Here is a 25,225-nt window from a genome sequence, read left to right on the forward strand (position 1 = left end):
TTGTAATCATGACAGGAGGAATTGTCTCAATCACAGAAGATATATCTTTTGATATCTCTTACTTTGTCGCAAAACACATATCTATGATTAATTACCTGAAATTCAATTATTTCATAAAATTATGTTTGATAAGTATATTCCACTTATGTTTTGAACTGATGAAAAGAAAAACTCAGTATGATTATTGATGTGTCCTTGAGCTCACTAAAAATCATTATTGCAGCACATTCCAGTATTCATAAATCATACATGTATTGTTTATAACCTTTATAATAGCGTTTATAAATAACCTTTATAATTAGTGTGCTGTATATGCATTAATGTCTTAACTCAACTGAAGACCTTTTTCCATTCCCAAATAATAATTTGTGTTGGTAATTGTTATTTTAGCATTAAATCTTAGTTAAACTTTTCATACACCCTATACTTAGTTCTAAATCTCAAGGGATGATCTAAAATGGTCCAGATATCAAACTTGAATGGAATACACTTATGTTTTTACATAGTCCCAAAAATAGAAATCCATTGGGGATAAGGTCTGAAGACCATGGGGGCCAGACAATCCACCCTTCTCATTTGACCCATCGCTGAGGAAATTTTTCATTAAGAGAATTCTGCATATTTGAGGCAAAGTGTGGAGGATCTCCATCTAACGGGAAATGGAATTCTACAGTATTGGGGTGCTGCATGCCCTTCTAATATATCCAGGAAGATGTTCCCTGTTATTGTTTTTTTCTTCAGAAAAAAAGAAGGGGCCACTTACTGTGTTGTCAAATAGTACACCAAACATTCACTTTTTCCCTGTCATGCTTACATCAGCATGACAGTGAAAAAGTGAATGACAATGGGATTGACAATAGTAAATAACATTACAGTGGGAATGGCAATAGTAAATAAGTATGTGACAGTGTGGTATTGAACCTCCACATGCCGTTATGTGGAGGTTCATATACCAACATTATGTCAATGTAATGATCCAGAAACATAAAACGTTGCTTCATCACTGAAAATGAACTTGTTTAAAAATTTATCATCGGCTCTAACTTAACCAGAATTTCTACAGCAAAATCGAATCATTTCACTTTTTCCTATGGATAAATTTGTAACACCTAAATTTTGTATGCAGTAAAATGTAACCGTCATTTTAACACACTGTGAACAGTTGTTTTAGGAATGCCCAACTTTCTAGAACACTTGCACATGAATTTCTTCAGGGTACGCAAGAAACTTGTTTACACTGCTTCAATTGTTTTGTCATCAGAAACTAATGGCCATCTTGGATGTGTTTGCTTAAGTAGGCTGCCTGTTTCTTTGAGTTGTTTGTCCCATCGCCGAATGTTATTTTATGGATGTGAAGCTGACTCAAACATAGCAAGCCCTTACACATATTGAACCTTCCTTTGCATCACAAACATGATGACTAATGCAGACATGATGCTTATGTGTACCGGAAACATAACATGCATATGTTAGCTTTCGCATACATAAGCTTGGAATGTTTCTCTTTCATTTAACATACAGTTCATTTCTCTACAATGCTTTGTTTTGAAGCTGTAACCATTTAAAACCCTGCTATTATTTTATGGACACGCTATATACTTACACTGTGTAAGATATATATATATATATCTAAAAAACATATATACTGTTTAGATAGCGGTAGTGCTAGGAATTTGCACTGCAGGCGGAGCGTATGTTCCAGCAATGTCAGATGAAACTGTAATAGTTCGAAAACAAGGCACCATATTTCTTGCTGGTCCACCACTTGTTCGAGCTGCAACTGGTGAAGTAGTATCTGCTGAGGAATTAGGTGGTGCTGATCTACATTGCTCGTTAGTATTAGATTACTTTTATTACAATATTTAGTTATAGTTATCCGAACTAAGTGAGAAATCTAAGATAGTAAAGAAAACATAATAAAAATAAGTCTTTAAAAGTGTAATATTCTTATTTATAATTAAAATATGTAAGTAAAATTTTATTTAAATTATTTTAAAATCTAATGCTGATCCAGAATTCAAAATAATCTAAATTTTTGGTAGATAAGCTACTTTATAATGTAAGATTTAAAATGATTCTTCAGTAAACTAGAAACAATAAATACCATACTTCATGAAATGTACATAAAGTAAAATTTAATTATGTGGTTAAATGATATTAAAATAATAATCTTAGTCTGTAAAGCAGACCTTCATAACAAAATGATTCATATAAGCTTGAATATAAAAATTCCTTACATTTGCATTTACATTTTTGTCATCATTTGGTATTCTGCCTGGTGACAGTCCCTTATGTCACCACTGTCTCCATCCATTTCTGTCCACGTCTTTTCCTTTGTCCCCTTGTAGTTTCCAATCTTTACCTCATCTACTAACTTCTCCTTCTTCTTCACTTCCTTTCTCCTTGTATTCATCCATCCATTGCTGTTGTCAAGAATCTACTTAACAGTTTCCTTTCCTTTTGTTTACTTCCTGCATAAGTACTCTTTCTTCTTTAATCCTGTTCAGTACTTGCTCATTCCTCACTTTATCCCTCCATTTTGCCTTCTCTATCGTTTTCCATATCCAAATTTTAAAAGCCTCAATCCAGTACCTTTCCCTCTTCCTCATTGTTCATGCTTCACTTCCATACAACAAGATACTCAATACATAGGGTTTGACAAACTTCTTCCTTAACTCAGTCCAGACTTTAATTACATAGTAATTTCCTCTTACTGATGGCTTTCTTGCCATTGCAATTCATCCTTTTATTTTCATTATAACCTAATCTCCATGCAAAAAGTACCTAAGAATTCCCTAAAGTAATTACATGATTGTAAATGGCTGAACATGCCCTACAGTGTGAGATGAGGTGTTAGAACTGACCCAAAACTACTATTTAACAAAAAACAGAAATATCAGATTACCTGCAAACCTATCATGAGGTCGGTGGTTTGGGGAGGGGGGGTTAAAGTATTTTGAAGTAATTAATACTTGTGTAAGCCATAAATTGAATATATACACATTAATCATCAATTAGTTTACTGTGTTACACACGAACAAAATGTTTTTGACATGCCTCGTAACAATTCTCTTTTATTTAATGAACATTCTTTTCATTCATAATAGAACCTGGGGACATAGATATCCATAATGATGGATATCTATACCTTTAAAACTTTTCCCTCTTCAATGATCATACAGTTATAATATCAGTAAAATACTTTTATTTGTATGTAATTATCAACAAAAACCACCCATAAACATACTAAATTAATAACAAGTTCAATGCAAACTTGCCAATTTACATGTTTTTTGTTGGAAGTTATTGATTTTAACATACTAGAGAACACGTTCAATAAAATCAAACTATTCATAAATATAATTCTATATGTGATTAATTACATTTTCTCATTGAGATTGTATAACAGTGTGCAAAGAATGCTATATTTGTACATTAATTTGATATGTGAAAAATCAACATATGAATTAAAGTTTGTTGGTTTCAGTCACTGAAACCATTTACATTTAAGATTGTTGAACACTAATTTCTTCAACTTCAACAGCTTTGTTGAAAATCTTGGATTTATGTGCATTTCTCTTTCTTGGATCACACATCCTGCCTATACAGGTAGGAAATTTATGTATGCAAAATCATTCTATTTTGGAAAGAAGTAATTTGTGTTTTTTTTTATTGATGAAAATATTTACTTTGTAAAACCATGAAGATCTATATCATCATAATTAGAGTGACCAGTAAATTCTATTAATTTTCCTATATTTATTTGGAAGATCTCTCAATCTGAAATATAAAAATAGCTCTACAAGTCATATCAGGTTATTTTATATCAAACAAATATTATTAAAACTTTCATTAATGCTTATTTTCTTGTTATTTTTATAATTTTAGTTGTATTTTGATATTTCTGTTAATTTTTATCATTTTAATTACATTTTGATATTAATGATATGTGTTGAATTATTTGTTTTATGTAATCATGGGATTTTTAATAACTGAAGTATTACTGGAGTTGCTGATCACTATGCAGTTAATGAAAAACATGCTATTGCAATAAGTCGTAACATAGTTGCTACCTTAAACAGACAAAATCATAATTATAATAATACAGCAAATCCTCAACCAGATCCTCCTTTGTTTGACGCTGATCAATTATATGGTATTGTTGGGACTAATCTTAAAAAAAGCTTTGACATTGAACAGGTGAGAATTTATTTCATTATTAATTTGCATTATGATAACAGACATAATATCTGGTACAATGATAACAGACATAATATCTGGTACAATGATTGTTTAGATTTTCCTGACTACAAAGATATTTAATTTTTTTCTTATTACACATCACTTCTACCTTTGCAGACCAATGTTTTGTACTCAGAATAATAGAGAGTATAGATAAAAACAAATAAAAATAAAAATAGATTCAATTTAATTGGTGTTTTTCTACTTACATAAAAATATTTTCAGTCACTCTTATACTCTTTTTCATTGACACTAGCTCTGGTGTTTTGTAGTGTGGTTCAGGGTGAAATTATCATTCATCCTTTTTTTTTGTTGGAAAAAAGTATCTTTGTGGAAGATAGTTAATTATGATGTAATTGAAATTGTATACGATTAGAACTCTGATAATTTAATACATTGATGTTCTGTATTTAATGTTAAAATTTGCTAAGATGTGGTTGTTTTTAGCATATCATATAAAACATCTAGTAAGTGGATTTGAGAATTTTTTGTGATGTGGTGGTGGTGATGGTTTTTGAGTGGAAGATGATGACTATGTATATTTATATATATCCAAGTATGTTTTATGTAACCATTATAATTTTTTATTGCAATGTTTTTGTTTAGTGAGTGTATTGAATGGCTAGTTTTGATTTTGTTCTAAAAGTTACATTCAGGTTTTTTAATTTTATCACAATTTTTTTTCTAAATCATTTTATTATGATCCCTTTAGTGTTTTAGATTTGTTTTTTATTTGAGTAAGAATGAGACAATGAGTGTACTGATATGTCTGTTATGGGTGCAAGGAATTCTGTACTATTGAGTTCTCCTGTGTGATACTCAGGTGATACGAGTGTGTTGAGTACTCTGTGAATCATGGTTCTAAAAGCTAAGTTTATTTGCATTGGGTGGTCTAAGAAATTGTGAACTAATATCCTTTTCAGTGTTAGTTTTCTGTATGTCTTAAAAGTGTGTTTTTGTTTGTAATGATGAAGTATTTGTATTCAGCTGTGTTCAGTTTTTCATCAAGGTCGCAGACACAACATTGATCCTAAATGACTAGTATTGATGGATTCTTTCACATTACACACATTACAATTATATATTAAGTATAAAGAACATATTTATTTCAAGACTTATTTTTTGTGTGTTTCTAAACGACTAGCTGTTTTCAGGTATATTTTTTTGTAATTGATGTCATTGAATTCATAATGTTATCTAATGTATATATTAAATTATTTTTTCTATGTTTACATTTGTACTTGTGTTACATAAACTAATAACTGCGTTCAATATTTTTTAATTTGTTTTCAAATCACTACCCAAGGCCAGACTCTCGATTTCTCTCAAACATTTTTTTGGTTCTCTGGGCCGGATATGGGTAGTGTTAAATATGTGGAAAGTGTTTGTGGAAGTCGAAATAGAACATAGTCATCTGACAGCTTGTCAGATGACTATTGTATTTGCTTCAGCACTACATATTTTCTATGTCATTCGCCGGTCAGGTTGTGCTTCAACGGAGTTGTGCATCATTTATTGAGTCCATAGCCAATGAAACCAAGTCAGTCACCTTTCTCACCATGGAAGTGTCGGAATACCAATCCAAGTTAGATCTGCTGGAATCCATGTGGTCTCGATTTGATGACCTCCATGAGAAGTTGCTCCGTTCAATGGACCCAGCTATCGAGGACGTGTATGTCAAGAACAAAGTCTATGAGACTAGCATGCTTAATTATTCGCTCACTTGGGTCTCGTTCATTCAAGCTATCACACAGAAGGGTCAACCTCTCAGAATCGTTTGGTGAGATAAACCACAACTGCTCACTTCAACAAGCCATCGATTAGAGGCATCCTCCTGCACATTGCTCTTTCTCAGTTCTCAGGATGGCTCTCTTTCCAGGACCTTTTTGATTCATTAGTGGACTGCAACACAGAAATGCCCAGAGTTGTGAAAATGCAGTACCTAAGAACCTGTCTCAACGGCGAGGCTGCTCAGTTGATCAACCATCTCCTGATCACAGATGACTTGTTTAATATCGCTTGGGGGTTAAGTCTCTGCTTGCTACAACAACTTATACCTGCTCCACTCCACGCAGATCACCAGGATGCTCGATGCTCCACCAATGGCCTTCCACTCAGCCAACCACTTGAACAGGTTGCTCTGTACTACCTCTGAATCACTCAATGTTCTTCACGCTCTTCAGGTTCCAATAGATAATTGTGATGCTTTTCTTGTAATTATCATCAGTAAGAAGCTCAGCCAGCCCTCCTTGAGGCCTGGGAATGCAAAATCAGCCAATCCATGATTTTTCTGCCGCTGTCCGAGCTGTTCAAGTTTCTTGAAGGTCGAGCTCGTGCCATGGAGGCCATAGAAGCCCGAGGAGTTGTGCAGATTGACGCTCAGCCTATTGGATCATCTCAGAACCGCTCTCGCTCTTCTCTGCAGACGTTACGCTCAACACAAGCATTGTCTCATGCCACCAGCATGTCCAATCTGTCCAGCTCAGCCCAAGATGGGAATTATCTGGTACTGAATGGTTCTCCTGCTGCTTCTGCCAGGATGATTATTACGTTGCATACTGTTGCTCTTTTCAGCAGCTCTCAGCATTGGAGCACTGACAGTTCATCACACAACAAGGCTTTTGCTACATTTGTCTGCGTTGACATCGTTTGCAGTCTGAATGATGCCAAATTTGCCGAGATTGTCACCACACATTGTTGCACTTTGACACCAGCTCATCCATGCCTACCATCCAGTAAGTTAAGGCTTTTACACTGACTTCACCAGCTCCAGCTTCAACATCAGTCTATGCAGTGGCTGTCAGCTCAGCGGATCCATCACCAGGACAGTTCAACGAATAAAGATTTGCCTCCCAAGAAATGATCATCAACTCCCTCCAGGATTCCAACTCTAGAGTGGGAGTGCTCTTGGCCACCTGTTTGATCATACTCATCATCACCAACAGCTCGCATCACCAGGTAAGAGTTTTACTGTACTCTGGTGCAGAACTTTCTCTAATTTCCAAACAGTTTGCTAAATGCCTGAATCTTCCTCACATGTGGTCCTCGGTGTTGATCACTGGACCTCTTCTGGGCGCTCATCTGATCTGGTGTACCTCACTCTTCAATCTCGCTTCTCGGACTTCACTCTCAACTGCTCAGCATTCACTCTCAACAAGATCACATCCTCTCTGCTTTCTTTTTCAATTTTCTCTGCTCCACAGTGGCCACATATCCAAGGATTAGATCTCGCAGATCCCAGATTCCTTTGCTCTGCACCCGTCAACATTATTTTGGGTGCTGACGTTTACAGTCATGTCATGAAGCCACAGGTTACCAAGGCAACGGCAGATTCTCTGGTCGCTCAGCTCACAAAGTTCGGTTGGGTAGTTCTAGGACCCACCTCTACAAAGGAAACATGCTGCTCCATCTCTGCTCACACAGCCTTTGATGATTCTCAGCTCATGGATCTCCTCACTCGGTTTTGTAGGCAGCAAGAGGTTCCTGGTGTACCCGACAGTGATCTTTCTCCAGATGAAGCGGCTTGTGAACATAATTTTCAGCAGTCGTTCACCTATGATCTGTCAGGGAGATACATCATACGGCTCCCGTTCAGAGAATCAGGCTCAGCTCTCGGTAACTCTTGTTCTGTTGCTCAGGTTAGGCTCAATCACCTTCAGCGTCGGCTTGATCATGATCCAGAATATGCTCGCCTCTACACAGAATGCCTTGAGGAATGTGATTGCCTTGGCCATATGAGGAGACTTTCAACCGCTCTATTGGTTCAGATGGGATTGTATTACCTTCCACACCACAAGGTCCTCAAGGAGCACAGCTCTACCACTAAACTCAGGGTGGTATTTAACGAATCCAGTGCCACTTCAAATGGTTTTACACTCAATGACATCCTTTATCCAGGGGTGAAATTTCAAAGAGACATCTTTGACATACTCTTGTGTCCTCGACGACATCGATTCATTTTCATCACCAACGTTACTAAGATGTTCTGCCAGATTCAGGTTCACCCCGACGATTGGCCTCCAACAGATTTTATGGAACGATTCTGAAGGTCACCCCTTGACGTTTCAGCTCACTTCCGTCACTTAAGCAACTCTTCCGGTTCCATTCCTCGCCTGTCGAGTGTTCCTTCAACTCGTCAAGGACGAGGGTCATTGGTTTCTTCTTGCTATCGATCCTCTCGCGTCTGATCGATACGTAGACGGCATCTGTGGGGGAGCAGACTCCGAAGAAAAGCTCATTAGTGTTGCTCAGCACATTCAGGAGCTCTGTTCTGCAGGCGGGTTTCCGCTTGCCAAGTGGCATAGCAGTTCATCAGCTTTCCGTAAGAAGAAGTCCTCGTTGCATTCAGAAGATCAATCGGCCATCCTCTTTAATCGGTCCACTTCTAAAATTTTTGGCTTGCTCTGGAGCTCAGTCAACGGCTAGTTCAGGTTTTGTACGTCCCTTCAGGGAGTATAGAACCTTCCTAAGTGCAATATCTTGTCGGAAGTAGCTCAACTCTTTAATCCTCTTGGCTTCCTCTCTTCAGTTGTGATCCGTGCTAAGATTCTTCTTCAGGAGTTATGGCTCGATAAAGTCCAGTGGGACTTATTCTGTCTTACTTGGGCACTTGAAAGAAAAACTTCCAGGCTGATGTGGCTCAACTTGTGGACCTTAAAATTCCTCCATGGTTCAGACTTACTGTTTTGTCTTCTCCAGAACTCCACGAATTTTCAGATGCATCCCAAGCGACCATGGTCGCAGTTGTTTATCTCGTCACTCGTAATTCAGGTGGCTCAGCTCAAACGGCTCACCATTCCTCAATTGGAAATCTCAGCTGCCGTTTTTCTCAGCCGACTCTTTCAGCATGTTACTGATCAACTCAAGAAGCCTGACATGTCAGTGTTTCTATTGACCGACTCCTCCGTAGTGTTCGCCTAGATCAGCCCTACTCCTTCTTGATGGAAGGAGTTTGTCTGAAATCGAGTTGACATCATTCAGCAGCTCACGCCCGCTGCTCAATGGCGTCTCATATCCGGGAAGGAGAACCCTGCAGACTGCGCATCAAGAAGATTGTCAGCAGCTCACTTTACTCTTTGGTAGTCCGGCCCTCTGTGGTTCATTCGAAATTCGTTTTATTGGCTGATGCTCGAGGTTATTCTTGATCCAGCTACACCCCTTGAGGAGATCTCAGGGATTTCCCTAGCACTTTCTTCGTCATCGCAAGAGTGGGACTTATTAGACTGATATTCATCTCCCTCTTCACTCTTGTGTATCATGGCTATCTGTCAATGCACTCTAGCCCGGTTTCGGCGCCTTCCCGACCCCTCTATGCTCCTGCCCAAACACCAAACACCCCCAGGTTGTCCTAGAGGCTGCTCAGCTCTTCTGGATCTGCACCACTCAAGCCACTCATTTCGTTGCTGAACTCAAACTTCTTGCTCAGGGCCATAAACTATCAAAATCGAACCTGCTCACCCGCTTCACCGCATTTGTTGATTGGAGTGGGATACTTAGAGTTAGTGCCCATTTTCAGCATGCTCCCATCAGGGACGACTCCAAGCATGTCATTATATTGCCTCGTCATATTTGACTCTTTTATCTACTAATCTTGATGCTCACCTTCAGACTCTCCATGGAGGAACTCAGTTCACTTTAGCTCAACTTCGTCAATGCTTCTGGATTCTTGGTGGCCATGTGTTGGTTTGCTCTTTCATCTTCAGTTGTGTGGTCTGTGTTCGCTTCAGGGGTCAGAGAACTCAACAACTGATGAGCCAACTTCCTGCACGCAGGGTGAATCCTGCTCATGCCTTTCTCTGTAGAGGAATTGACTATGTAGGTCCAGTTTCTATTAAGTCTTGGAAAGGTCATGAACATAAGTCCTCCAAGGTCTGGTGTGTCATTTTTGTGTGCATGGTCACATCAGCAGTTTGCCTAGAGCTAGTATCAGACTCCGTCAATGGGTTTATCTCAGCATTCCGGTGGTTCATTTCGTGTTGAGGTCCCTGCCAGTCTTTATCTTTTGATTGTGGAACCACCTTCCTTGGAGTGGATCAGCAACTAAAACGGCTGTTTTCTTGTGGCACTCAGGAACATGCAGCTCTATCGTATCTGTTACTCAACGATGGCACTCAGTGTTTGTTCATTCCTCCTAGTGATCTCCATTTTGGAGGAAAGTGGAAAGCAGCAATGAAGTCAGTGATGTTTAACCTTGCTCACATAGTCTGGGATGTTATGCTCACGTATGAGGAGCTCAGCACACTTTTAGCTCAAATTGAGGCCGTACTCAACTCTCAGCCACTCGAACCACTCTTAGAGGACCTGGATGATTTCTCAATGCTCACTCCAGGTCACTTTCTCATTGGGGAGGCTCCCATCATGATACCAGGATCTTCTCTGCACCAGCTTCCAATCTCCAGACTCACTCAATGGCAGCTCATTCAACAACGTTTACAGTCGTTCTGGAAGGCCTGGTCAGCTAGTTCAGCAACCAAGGCCTGGACAGCAGCTGCAGTTCATCTCTAAGTGGCACAACCCCACTTATGACATCTCAGTTGGCTCCTTCGTCCTACTCACAAATGAGCGATTTTCTCCTTCATAATGGCTGCTTGCTCGTGTTCTTGGTCTCCATCCTGGAAAGGATGGGCTCACTTGAGTGGTTACACTTAAAACTGGTACTACTTCTACTCTAACAAGACCTATCTCTAAGCTTGCTCTTCTGCCATTAGCCCTCAACCCTGACATCTCTATGTTGTAGACCGAATATTTTCAACAACTCCATTGCTGACTGCTGGGGGAGGATGTTCAGTTTTACGTCAAGGTTGCAGACACAACGTTGATCCTAAATGACTAGTATCGGTGGATTCCCTCACAAGCTGTGAAGTTTAATTTACAGTATATTGTTTATTTATGTCAAGAATTGTTCATGTTGCTCCCTTATCGACTTTAATTAAAAGTGAATTAGAGAAATCATGTTTATTTTCACTAAGTTGATGACAGAATTCTATTAATTAACTTTTGTTCTATTAATTAATCGTTTTGTTGATACATTACTAAAATGTAATTTTAGTAATAAATAATAAATAATTACTGGTTTCATTAGAGATGGTTCTACAGGAAGAAAGGTTCTACATTTGTAGTATATAACAGGAAAGCATCCTGAAAAAAGTGATTCTTGATAATAGATATATAGCTTTTATTGGGAAGTAGTTTAATTTTACAATATAATAAACTAATGAGTTAAACTTAAAACACAGAGATCTTGGTGTTTTGATGAGCTTATTTGCAATACTTTCCCATAGTATCCAAGGTTGTTTTATAGTGATTTATCACGTAACCTTTTTTAATTGCTATGTTTTACACATTTATATTTATTTTATTTTAATATTAAAGTACGGATATGCTTCTGCATATATTTTAACTAGGAGGATGGATGGGTGAAATGATAGGTGAAAAAATTGTAGACTCTTGCTGGGAATTGAATTATAATAACCTGTAATTAGCTTAAGTGATAAGCAGAATTTCAGCTAGTAATAGAATTGCAGATTGATATTCAAACTGGTGAGATTGTTTATTGTTACAATTATAATTATGAGATAAAAAAAAATAAACCATAACAGAATGCTGACAAAATGGCCTAATGAATCAGTTGATGCTATTGTACATACAAGGAAGATTTGATTCACTGTTGCTGATTTTTCTTATTTGTAGTCAGTTTTTAATTTTTACTGAGGTTGACAAAGTACGAAAGTAATAGTCATTTAATCTTACTGTTACAGGTGTCATTAAATCTTATCTTAAAGGTGCATACTCATTTATTCATTAAGTAGGTAATTTTGTTTACAGGTTATAGCTAGAATTGTTGATGGCTCAAGGTTTTTAGAATTTAAAGCTAATTATGGAAAAACATTAGTCACTGGCTTTGCTGAAGTTTATGGCTATCCTATTGGAATTTTAGCTAATAATGGAGTGCTTTTCTCAGAATCTGCTGTTAAGGTACAAAAAAAATCTCAGCCTAAGTATTATTTAGTGAAAATAAACTGGTATCATAGAGAAATAAAAATTTTGTTTTCAACAATGCATGACAAAATTCTGTGTTGTCCAGGAGACATGGCGACATGGCTAACCATCAAGAAAACTTTTAAGATTTTACGTTTTTTTTTTCAGTATATTTAGTTATCGTGTTGAGATGCAGCATTGTTTTATTTTAAACTTAATTGTTTTTGAATAATAATAACAAAATTATGTTAATGAAAATTTATATTTAAAGTAAAAAAAAAAAATAATAACCATTCCTTTAGTATTAGCTGAAATGGAAAAATGAAATATATTAAATTTCAGTACAGCATTTCCACACACTTTAACGAAGGTTTTTAATCTGCTTTTATGAAAATTAGTTGTAAGATATTAAATGGTTAGATAATTTATCAAAAATTATTACTACAGCATAATGATGTATATTTCTTACAGGTTGAAATGTTATATATGCTTCATAACATGAAACTATTTCTGAATTTTAGTAATTGCCCATAAAATTGTTTGTGATCATCTTCATCAATTGTTAATGTTTATTTAAGTCATATTGATGAAGAAAAAAATAATCATAAGAGTTTTATACTATTTCTGAGGTTTATTTGTGTGCGGAAGATAACAAAAATACCATATAGTCTATAAGTAGCAATAAACACTTTATAAAAAGGTTAGTGCCATTTGAAAGCAATCCCTACACAGAATGGGAGATGCTATGTTATTACAATGCATTAGATAATTGACTTAACATTTTCTAATTATTCTTCTTTATTAACTTACTCTCTCTCTTCAGCCCCCAGGAAAAATGTATAAACAGCAACATTTTTGAATCCCTGAAATAAAAGTGTTTGTTACCACAGTCAAATCATGCATTATAAAATCTTAGTTACAGTAAAGAAGTAGATCATTAAATCAGATTTTATTGTCTTTTTCTAGGATTCTTGTAATTTACATAAAAATGAAGTTGATTTGTTTTTAAGCATAGAAACACAACAATGTAGCATGTACATATTTTATATACAGTACGCAGCAGGATTGTGTGTATTTAACAGCGAAAAATGAAGTTTAAAGAATCATGCTATGTTTGAAAGAACTACACTGAATTACTGTGATGCTGTGCATTTTAAAATAATAGATTAATAGGAAGACGATGTGTTATAATTGAGCCTGTCAAATAAAGAGAAAAAATGAAGATCGTTGTCTATCATTATATGATGTAGGGTTAAAGAAATGTTACTTATGAAAAACTATTCCAAAGTAATGAATGGTTTGGGTTATTAAGATAATGAGATTATGTTTTTTTTAAAAGTTTACACTATTTTTTTAAAGAATTTTAACTGTGGGTTCAAAATAATTATTTTCATTATTCTTTATCATTTCAGGGAGCTCATTTTATTGAAATATGCTGTCATAGAAATATTCCACTTCTCTTTCTTCAAAATATAACTGGTAATTGAAATGGAGTACGTTAAACTATAAAAAACCTTATTTTCACTGGTTAAAACAGTGCTTGAGGTTTTCACAAATACAGTTCTTATAAACATAAGTAGAATTTATCAATTATTGTGAAGACAAGTCTTTTATGAAGTTATTTTCAATTGTCTTCAGTAAAAGGACAATGATGGTATGTTGAAACTGTGAGGTTATTAAAAGGAATGGTGTAAAAATAGACAGTTTTTTAAAGAGGTGGGATATCTGAGTTATTAATTTTTATTGATGTATTAAGAGTGTCATTTTTATTGGAGTTGTTCATTATTGTTGCATATAGGATATTTTGTATTTTTATTTTTTCCTTCATTAGAATACATGTCTTAGAAATCATGAAAATTTTATGATGTGAAGTGAACAAACAAGTTACTTAGATTTCACGTTGTTATGTGAATTGGTTAGTAATATGTGTATGAAGTGTGTTAACAGTTTGGGCAGTATGATTATCATTTCATTTGAGTTTTTGTGTGTACATATGTATAAATAAAAAATAATATGTATATTACAAATATATAATAATACTGGGTGGGCTATAAAAAGTATTCTCGCCAGAATATGGAATATTGAATAGAACATTATCATCATACGTTTGCACACAGGACACTGGCATAGAAAATTGGAACAAAGTAAGGTTACATAAATTCCTGCATAAGAACATTCCTGTGTTGTGCTGAACATGCGTTAGCGATGTATTCAATACCAGAACGAGCAAATATTGTAGAGTCGTACATAAAAACCAGTTATTTGAAGGAAATGCGGTAGTTATTCCATAAAGTGATTCCTAATCGTCCATTCCAGCTAAATGCAGCATTCATCAATCGGTGAAGAAATGGTACCAAACAGGATCTGTTGTAAATGCACCACAGAATAGGGCGTCATCTGTAGAACAGTAAGTAGAGGCTTATGGTCTCTGTGGTCACTACGTGACTTTTATTAATGAGGAATATTGAAAGGATAAGTGTATCAAAACAATCCATACACAATCAATGTAGGTTGCTTTAGATGTTGGCAGGGCTACTTTTTCATGGCCCACCTTGATATTTATAAAAAGTCGTATTTGCAGCTTATATTATATTTAGCTAGTTGTAGTTATTTTAAACATTTTTTTTAATATTTTGCTTTTGAACAATACTCTATGGCTTAATTTTTGTAAATAATGAAGTAGTGTTTGTAACTACAATAAGAAGAAGAAAGAAATATATATATTTGGATAGCATTGTTGTAAATGTTTCATTTTGTTGTTTGGGATTCATCATTTTGTGTAGTTTTTTATCTATTTATTTTTTGAGTAATGCCAAAAAGTTATGTTATGGAAATAATGTTAATATAATATCCATAGTCTGAGGTCAGAGGGAAGAAATTATAATGTGATTGGTTACTGTGAAAATGAATTAAATTGAACTCTTTAATTACAACTACTAGATATGAAAAGCTTTAATTACAAATAATGAAAAAAGGTAAGTTTTAAATTTTCTAATTCTATTGATGTTTTGATAAAGTATTGGCATAACTGAAAGTTTGTTCATTATAAGTTTATTAGATAAAGTAAATAATTGAAAGATAAATTTTTTTCAGGTTTTATGGTTGGTAAAGATGCAGAAGCTAGTGGTATAGCTAAACATGGAGCTAAGTTAGTCACAGCTGTGGCAAATGCAAAAGTGCCTAAAATAACAATAATAATTGGTGGATCATATGGTGCTGGAAACTTTGGGATGTGTGGACGTGCATATAGGTATAATTTAAATTATTTCAGAAAAAAGCTCTAGTATCTCAGACACCTTTGGGTAGACATGTTGCTGGTTATATGGGTTTTTCCAGTTATAAAAATATTATCTATTTTACTCCAATAGACATATTACTGTAAATTTTTGCGTAGTAGGATCTGTGAATAAAATTGAACAAATTTATATGAATTAGCAAAAATATTTTAATTTCAGATGAACATTTTATTTTATTCAAAAATTAAGTTTAATTTTTAAAAAATGTATAAATAAAAATGTTTTTTTGTTGGAGTATATATTTATATAGCAGATGATTTGTCATATACTTCCATAGGAAATGGTCCTAATTAAAAAGAAATTTTGATTTTCATTGTTTCATCATTGTTTCTCAAATGCAGCTTCCAAATCTGCAAATTGTTACATACCTGACTAGAAATTTTCTAGATTATCATTTTTCTGTTTCGAGAATGCTTTGAAATATAAGGCTAGGCACTATGTAAAGAACGGAAAAAAGTGCTTGTTAACATTTTTAGAACTTTCTAATTGTTAGGATATTGGATATTGGGACTTTTACTTTAATTAAAAAAGCTGTGCCTACTGTTATTCTTTTTTTTATATTCTTTTATTGACAGTTACTTTTATATGTTGCCAAGATCAGTTTTGTTTTGTGGTGTCTTTTCTCACTGATATGAAAAAAAAGTTATGTTTCTAAAATTGATAAGACTGGTTTATTGTAAACTACTTTATGTTAAATGGGGAAGGAAATCAAAGGAACTTGATTTCCTCTTAAAGGAGATAATTAATTGTTATAAAGATAGTAATTCAATGTGTACTATGAGAGCTATATGTTACATATTGCTTTCAGAACAAAAATATTTTTATGCTTGTCTGCATGGTACTGCCATATGTAAATGAACCAGTTGCTGGTTTATTTATAAACCATAGCTGTTAGCTATGGATTGTATACTAAACTTATTTTCTTATTCCAAAAAAAGTACAAGTAATATTTTTTTATTTATTTTAAAAATTAAAAGAAAGGCAGTTGAGTTGCATAATTATAAATAATGACAAATGATGTCAAACTGTAGAATTTCTATTCAGACTCTTCTATGTCCTGAAAGGCACATTTACCAAAGAAAAGCATTTATGCAATAAAATTTATTTAATATATTTTTGAAGATGGCTTACAACTTGTTCACAGACGATTGCATTTGACAGTTGATTCTTCTAAAGATGAGTTTTAATGGGTGATGATCACAAGCTTATTAATGACTACTCATCATTTTCCATTGATGATTGCTGAGTTGCTTCCTACAAGTGTGACTGTTTTAAAGTGAATATTTCAGCAAATTTTTGCTGGTTTTTATTTTCTTTTTCTTATTGTTCATAAATGTTGTAATTGAGAATATAATTTTTAGCAGAGTCTGGGTAAACGAGAATAATTATGAAAAATGAACAAAAAATAATTAAATAAGTTTTCCTTTCTTTTCTCACAGACATTTTTTCAAGATAGAGGTAAGGTAGTCAGCAATGTGAAATTTAATATTACTTCTTCATTTTATGTTGCATTTGGATGCCTGTAGTCTTAATAAGCGGAGGCCATTAAAGTCACCATGTCATATAGTCTACAGAGGCACCCGACTATATCCTGAAAATATGCCTGTGAGAAAATAAAGAAAAACTTGTTTAATGATTTTTTGTTCGTTTTTCATTAATATTCTAGGCAGATGTGTACAATTAGTAGACGGTTTTTTGTTTTTTTAATAGTTATTCTATTCAGCACTTTTTGTTGCTTCCAGAACCCTACCATTCAATATACTAATCATCTAGATATAATACTGGTATTAGCTTTTTTTAATTTTTAGAAATGTTGTACTACTTGAATAGAAATTTGAATGTTAACAAATGATAATGTACGTGCATATAAGACATGTATTTTCTAGCTGCAATGTGTTCCTGCTTCCTTTTGCTGAGCACTTTTTTTGCTTGTATCTTGAAAACTATGAATTTAAAAAAAAATCACAAGGCAAAAAGTGTATTTTTTTTATCGTTGTATGGAATACCACCATTAAAATTTGAAAATAGTGTAATTTTTAAATTTTATCCCTTAGTGCAGATAAGATAAATTTTTCACCCCTCCAGATAAGACACTTAAGATAGCCTATGTTACTTTTAGATCAAAGACATGTTACTACATAAAACTTGGTTGTAATTGGTTAGATGTGTGAAGCTACAGAAGGGAACAAATGAGCATATAGTTAAATACAGCACCACTCCTACAGAAGTAATCTGATAAAACAAAATATATCTCGTGCAGCTGGTTAAAAATCTGTGTAATATAGTACAAATGTTGGAAAAAAGCATTTAACGTATAAGAGGATATACAATTTTCATATATATAAACTTTTATTATTTTTTTAGAGAAATACAATGGAATGTCAATTATTGTATACACCATATGATGAAAAATGGAAGCCATATTTTGAATCTCATCAAAAGTTAATGGATTATTAATGTACAAAAGTTCTGGAATTCAATAATTTACAATATTATTTAACAAATTTATTTGTAACTTTGGTTAATAAACATAGAAATACCCAATTTACTTCATTCTTTCATATAGATCTTTATTGAAACTATGTACTACTTACAATTTTTATTATTAAAAAAAAAATTCCCTTTGGAAATTATATTTTTCTACTTATTTTATGTTATATGTCAGCAACGTTTTAATCTTCTGGTCAATTCTTTCAATTGTTTAAAAAGTATTGTTAGTTTTATTCTCAAGGCATGTAGTGAAAGAGTTAAAATGGTGTCGTTTATAATAAGAAGGTATTAAAAATAATCTGGAAGAACTGGTAGTAACTTTGCATGAAGGAAAATTGAACATATAAATTCAGTTTTGAAAATTATAATGGTGATAACTTAAATGAAAACTGATCTACTTATTTTCATCTCAACTGGTTTACGAAATCATATATACCCAGTCAGTTCACATTCTGAAAGTGATACTGTATTAGAAAAAAGTAGCAAGAATATGCTGTTATCAGAGCAGATTTCAAGTGCTCCATGAATATAAATTCACAATATTTTTAATTAATTATTACCTATCATAATTTGATTGATAGCAGCAGTAAATTTACATATTAAGAAGATATTTTATTACCTTCTTCACTACAGAATAATGATTGCAGTCTAAGATATGATTGTCAGAAGCACTATACTTGAAACATACAAGCCACTGATTTATCAGCAGTGAGGGTGCAATGATTGAAAGAAATCTGAGTAACCAGAAGCATATAATTTTTCACCACAGTCTTTTAAGTGCAAGAGTTAAACATTTATCTGAAAATGGATGAGAGTGTAGATGGATTTGGTGGAAGGGACTAGCCTCAGGGCATGATGATGATGATGATGGTAGTTAATCCCATTCGATTCTATGAGGGAAAAGAGTTAGTTTTATTATTATGCAGTTCATGTATTCACCAAATTAATTTGACATATTTTATTGTTGTTGTTCAACAAATACTAACACCATTATTACTTTTAATATTAATATGTTAATCTGTTGCTCTACATAATCTATCTTAATATTTCTTATGGCTGTGATGTATATAAAGCATCTGAGGTATAAGATAAATCAGTTACAGTTGCTTTCTTTGGTAGTAATTTTGCTGCTCATTATTCAACCAGTCCCTGTAATGAATAGAGTAAAGGTGTCGCTTGTGCTAAATATCACATGTTTTACAGTGTACTTGATATGCTGGTAATGAGTATTTATTTCGATGAAAAAGGCAACAGGAATCCACTTCACTGTCATTTTTCCTAGTAAGGTTGGCATGTACTGCTTTTTATTCTTAATGTACACAGAGATGGCTGTGTCATTTTTAGGAGGTGATTTCTGACATGCATGTGGTTACCTACAATTGTTACAGTTATGGAACTTAACATATTATTTTTTTTTTTAACCTCCGAGGTCATCGTTAGGTATTGCTTCAGAGGATGAAATGAATGTCAAGTAGTGTATGAAAATGCCATGCCCGACTGGGATTCCTCTGGAGGTCCTGGATGAAAGGCCTAGACATTACCACTCACGCCATGGAGGCCGGCACTTTAACTTAACGTATTATTATTTTTAGATGACTGACTTAATATTTTTATTTTCAGTCCAGACTTTTTGTACATGTGGCCAAACGCACGAATCGGTGTAATGGGTGGTCAGCAGGCAGCTGGTGTTATGGTTCAACTTACAAAAGCTCAGAAATCAGTTAAAAAGATACCGGTCTGTATGTGATTTAAAATGTATTAAATAAATTTATATATATATAATAATTTACATTTATAATAATTAATGAAAAATCTATTAAGATATAGTCAGAAGAACAGGCTTACTGGTGTTCACTATTTATTTCATAGATTTCCTGTATTACCAACTGAATGTTACCATTATCTGTATATAATTAAAAACAGAAGTTTTTTCTGCCAGTTTATTGGTGTTTAATAATTTGTTAAATGTAAACAAACCATATGATATTGGTACCTGTGATGAAAAAATTATTACCACGTCTATAAATATGAAACCAGAATTTTTATATAGAAAATACATGTTTATTGTATGAAAATTATAAAACAAATATTTTATCTGAACTATTGTCCATCGCTAGCTATACATTTTTCCCATCTCTCTGACAATTTATGAATGCCACACCAAAAAAACTGTTGCTCTTTTGAGGCAAACCAGTCATCGAGCCATTTTTGTACATTTTCATAAGAGGTGAAGCTTCACTTCACTGAGACACGCACTTGCTGAGCAAGTGCTAGTCGATGTAAATAAATAGTAGTTGGATGGAGCCAAGTCTGTTGAGTAAGCCGCACATGAAAGTATTTCCCAACTGAATGCCTCAGTCGTTTCCTTGACTGGTTTTGCTGTGTGTGATGGTGCATTATCATGAAGCAAAATCACTTTGCATTTCCTTTTTTGATATTCTGGTAATCTTTCACGTAATGCTTCACTCAAATTGATCATTTGTTGTTGGTAGCATTCAGTATTAACAGTTTCACCAGGTTTTAGCAGCTCATAATAGATCACATCCTTCTGATCCCACCAAACACAGAGCATTAGCTTCTTTCCGTAGCTATTTGGCCTTGAAATTGATGTCGATGGTTCGCCTGGAGTTACCCATGAACTTTTATGCTTAGGATACTTGAAATATATCCACTTTTCATCACCTGTCACAATTCGATGAAGAAATGACTTTCTTTTGTATCTGGCAAGCAGCATTTCACAAATAGTTTTTCGGTTTTCTTGCTGTCTTTCATTGAGTTCATGTGGAACCCATTTTCCCATCTTCTGGATCTTTCCCATGGCTCATAAATGTGAGGAGAGACGGCTTCTCGTGTCACATTTAATTGATCTGCAAGTTGTTGCATTTGAGCGTCATCCTCATCCAACAATGCTTGCAATTCACTGTCTTCAACTTTTTCGGTGGTCTTCCACGTTCTTCATTTCTCACGTCAAAATCACCACTTTTGAATTTTTTTTTTTTTTAAACCACTCAAAGCACAATGATTTATCAGAAGCATGCTTACTGTAAGCTTTGACAAGCATTTGATGTGATTCTGCAGCAGTGTTCTTTAAATGGTTACAGAAAATCAATGCTGTCCGCAAATCATAGTTTGTAGGTACAAAACTCAACATGTTCAACACTAATTAAAACTATGGTGTTGTATGAAACTTGTATTGTTGTGAGATGAAAGTCTTTGTCAGCTGTCAAAGAAAGAAAATGGTGCCAATGATGCAGTTTGACAGTAATTACATTGACAGCTAGGGCCATCTACGGGAAAATTCCGGTTTCATATTTACACACCTGTGTAAAAGGCTGAAGTAGTTTTTAATTGAAAAATGCTTTTAAACACTTTTCTCTTGCTATCTCAGTTTTTCTTCTTAATTCATTATTAAGCTTTCTATACTTTCTTTTACCTTCCTCTGTGTGAAAACTTTTCCATTTTCTCCTTTCATTCATTTTTCCTATCATTTCTTTAATCCACTCCTTCCATATTCTTTCTCTGTTTTTAATTCCTGTCATTTCTTCAGCTGCTTCTTTTATACTGTTTTTAATATTTAGCCAATGATCATTCACACTATTCGTCTCCGCTCATGTTCTTGTTTTCTCCAGTATTCTGTTTTGATTCTCTTTGACTATCTCTATTTCTTAGTTTTTCTAAATCATAGGTACTTCATTTCTGACCAACCTTTATTTTCTTGAGCTTCAAGTTGATTTTTGCTACTACTAAGTTGTGATTTTCAAACTTTGTGTTCCCACTATCATATCATTTTCTCTGCAGAACTCAACTAATCTCTCTTCTCTTTTGTTTCTATTACCTAAACCATATTTTCCTATTATCTTGCCTTCTTGTCCTTTATCAATCATAGCATTCCAGTCTCCCATCATCAATACATTTCTCCTTTCTTTCTCTAGTATGCTTTCCAGCTTTCCATAATACCCCTCAACTTCTTCAGTATTTTGTGATTTGGGAAATATACTTGAATTATTATAACCTTTATCTCTACCTTCTATCCTTATCATCATCAGGTGATCATCAATATATTCCACCTTTACTTTTCATACTAGTTTCTTTTTTATTAATACATTAACTCCATAATTTATTTCTAATCATTTCTTGTTTTGTATTTTCAAGCTTACTCTTTTGCAGTAGTGTCAGTACAATCCATGTTCCTATTCTTATCATACTTATCTTAAGTATGATAAGAATAGTTTCATTTTTCAGTTTCATTTTTCCAGTCCTCCCTGCACAATTATCCTTTCTGTGTCCATAATTTATTCTTACTTTTTCACAAGCATGAAACCTTATTCTATTCCCCTCCCAGAGATTCAAATGAGGGGAAGCTGGAGCCTTTTATAAAAAGGTTCATCCCATGCCATGATTGACTAAGGATATCCTTAAGGATCTTTAATGCAGTGGTTTCTCATTGCCTTCGCATTCCAATGCCATTGATCTGGTGATTCATCCACCTTCAGGGGCAATTACTCACCCCCAGGGCAATAGAGTGCCCTTCCTTCTACCCGCTCATCTACCCTCATCAGAGGCTGTTGGCACTTAGTAGAAGGGGGGACATTTATACCGATGGCCACTCGGTCACCGGAGCCACGTCTGTGAGAACAGGATGTACCATGTAGCAAGCCATAGCTACACTTTGTGAAGGTCTGGTTGACATTTACATGGGAGAGATTTGTAAAGTTACCAAAACACAATTCACCTGTAATATTAATTAAAACATTTTAAAATCTTAAACATAATTAAACATTGAAATTAAAATAATCTTGTTACAGTGGTCAGATGAAGAAGAAAAGGAGCTTAGAGAAAAAATAGAAAGTAAATTTGAAGAACAAAGCAAACCATTCTATGCAAGTGCAAGGTAACCTATGCTGTGACTAGATTATTTCATACTGTGCATGAATTAATAAAACATTATCCACTTTATTCCTTTTTTTTAGTCAAGCATCATTAAGGCAGGTCTACCATTTTTGTAAATGATGGATACTAAAGCTCTTTAAGGAAAGTTTGTCATCTGCACTGGAAACATGAATGTTAATTACATGTCAAACCTTAATGATAGGGTGGCTTTGGATTTACTATTTAGATTAACTCTGGTAACAGATGATCCTAGTAGAATTACTCTTTCTTCCTGAACTCAAATAGAGTATATTGCAGCAAATTTGGCAACTAACTACTTTGTATTTTCTGTTAAAAGACTGGGTCAGATCATAAAGCTTTCACATTGAAAGTACTTACCATGTCTTTCAAATCTATTATATAAAAGATAAAATAAAAAAGATTGACATTAAATTAACATTTGATAAATCTGAATTTCACACTTATTAGTGTAATCTAGTATAGTATTCTGGGTAAACTAAATGAACCAAATGAGATTAATTCTTTTTTGATTTCTTCCTTGATATCCTATTCAAAGAGGTCAAATATAAGCAGTCCAAATATGAGAACTGATTTACAACAGATCTCTTCTAGTGACGACAATAAAGCCAAAACAAGTTGGAATTTAATTCAAGGCAAAACAGGAGAGTGTAAATCTTCTATTATAAACAATCCATAAAAATTGTATGTAATAAATGGTAATATTATCTTTGGTAAAGTGCTGACAATTAATCTAATAACTTTAATAAATACAGAGTTACTTATTATTGTGTTAATACTATCACTGCAGTGAAAGTTTTTATGCTCCTTGTGTAATTTTTTATGCTGAATTAAAGAATGTAACCAGAATTTTTTCATCACCCACTGTTTTTGGTGATAACATTTTTGAACTATTGCTTTTGTGGAATTCTATGTGTTTTTGTTTAGGACTAACTTGTCTACATAAAAGAATATTTTAAATTTCTAACAGAGAGTACAAACATAACATTATGAAGGCAATAGCTGTATATTCATGATGATTCATTAACTGCAGGTTCTAACATGTCAGCACAGAGCAGTTTTCTGAGTCAAGTTAACACAACATTATTGTTTAAACGTTTGCTGTGTACGCACTTACTATGGTTTCATTCTATTTTGTGATTTACAGTTACTGTGTGAAGTATGCTATGTTACTAAATAAATATGCCAATGAAGCGTGTAAATGATCCAGATAATTTCTGTTATGTGTATGGAGATTTAATGTTTAAAGAACAATGATGAAGTTTGACTCCAGTAGTTAAAAAATGTTATGAACTATACTTTGGCTGTACAGTTGGGAATTAAGGTAAGAACTGGACCCCTCACATCTGCTGTTCGATCTTTGTGAAATGTCTGACAGACTGAGCTAGGTATAATTGACACATGAGTTTTACCATACCAATGGTGTGGTGTGAACCACAAGACCATCTTTTTGGACTTTTATTTTTGTATTACAAAGATAAAAGGAATAAGTAGTAAATCCAGTCATACAGTGTAGTACCCGAATCTACAGTCTACTATAAGATCAATGACTCATGTTAAGGACTTTGTATCACATCCACCATTACATCTAACTAAAAGATGAATCGAAATATAAAGTAGCCACTGAAGTGTGACATAAGGAGCACGATGATCCACTTAGAAGCAGAATCCTCTTCTTGTGAATTTCATCTGTTAACTCAAGGGGAATTAAATGATCTTGTTCACGGTTTAAACTAGTTGAAGAAACAAGCCAAGCTTTTGGGGTCTAAGCTGAAAGACTATCTTCTCCATATTGACACTGAAGTTTTTATCTTTCATAATCAGTTGAGAAAAAAGTTTAGTGTAGTGTAAAAATATTTATGCTGTTATGGAAGCACTTCATCATGGACATAACTCTACAGAATGGAGACTGTTCATTGATTCTTCAAAAACTAGTTTAAAGGCAATGACATAATGCTAGTGAATTTCCTTCTGTGCCATTAGCAATAAACATGAAAGAAACATATGACAATATGAAAATCCTGCTAGAAAAACTTTAGTACAAGTACCATTGGATTATTATTTAAAAGTTGTTATTAATGGGTTTGCAGCTTGGCTGCACTAAATTTTGTTACTTTTGTGAAAATGGGTCAGGACAACATGAGGTGTTAGTATTTCAGAATGGAATAGCCAAAGTGTGAAGCACTTACACCTGGACAGAAAAATGTTGCATATCCCCCACTAGCAAACTCTGAAATGATTCTTCAAACTCCACCCCATATAAAGTTAGGGCTTTCCAAAAACTTTAATAAGGTGATGGATAAAAATGGTGC

At 34.0% G+C, this 25,225-nt stretch overlaps 1 protein-coding gene across 3 annotated transcripts in view; it reads left to right on the forward strand.

The window, feature by feature from the left end:
* Positions 1 to 25,225, forward strand: part of Mccc2 (methylcrotonyl-CoA carboxylase subunit 2) — a 43,162-nt gene that overhangs the window by 12,852 nt on the left and 5,085 nt on the right. For 2 of the 3 annotated variants that reach the window (XM_075363743.1, XM_075363745.1), the window contains 7 exons: positions 1,654 to 1,832; positions 3,999 to 4,200; positions 12,067 to 12,216; positions 13,632 to 13,698; positions 15,313 to 15,469; positions 19,626 to 19,740; positions 22,811 to 22,896. In XM_075363743.1, the coding sequence (XP_075219858.1) occupies positions 1,654 to 1,832; positions 3,999 to 4,200; positions 12,067 to 12,216; positions 13,632 to 13,698; positions 15,313 to 15,469; positions 19,626 to 19,740; positions 22,811 to 22,896 (956 nt within the window). The remainder of the gene's footprint in view (positions 1 to 1,653; positions 1,833 to 3,998; positions 4,201 to 12,066; positions 12,217 to 13,631; positions 13,699 to 15,312; positions 15,470 to 19,625; positions 19,741 to 22,810; positions 22,897 to 25,225) is intronic. The other variant, XM_075363744.1, reaches the window with a different exon arrangement.

Source organism: Lycorma delicatula, chromosome 4 (assembly GCF_047948215.1).
Source record: "Lycorma delicatula isolate Av1 chromosome 4, ASM4794821v1, whole genome shotgun sequence".
Classification (NCBI taxonomy): domain Eukaryota; kingdom Metazoa; phylum Arthropoda; class Insecta; order Hemiptera; family Fulgoridae; genus Lycorma; species Lycorma delicatula.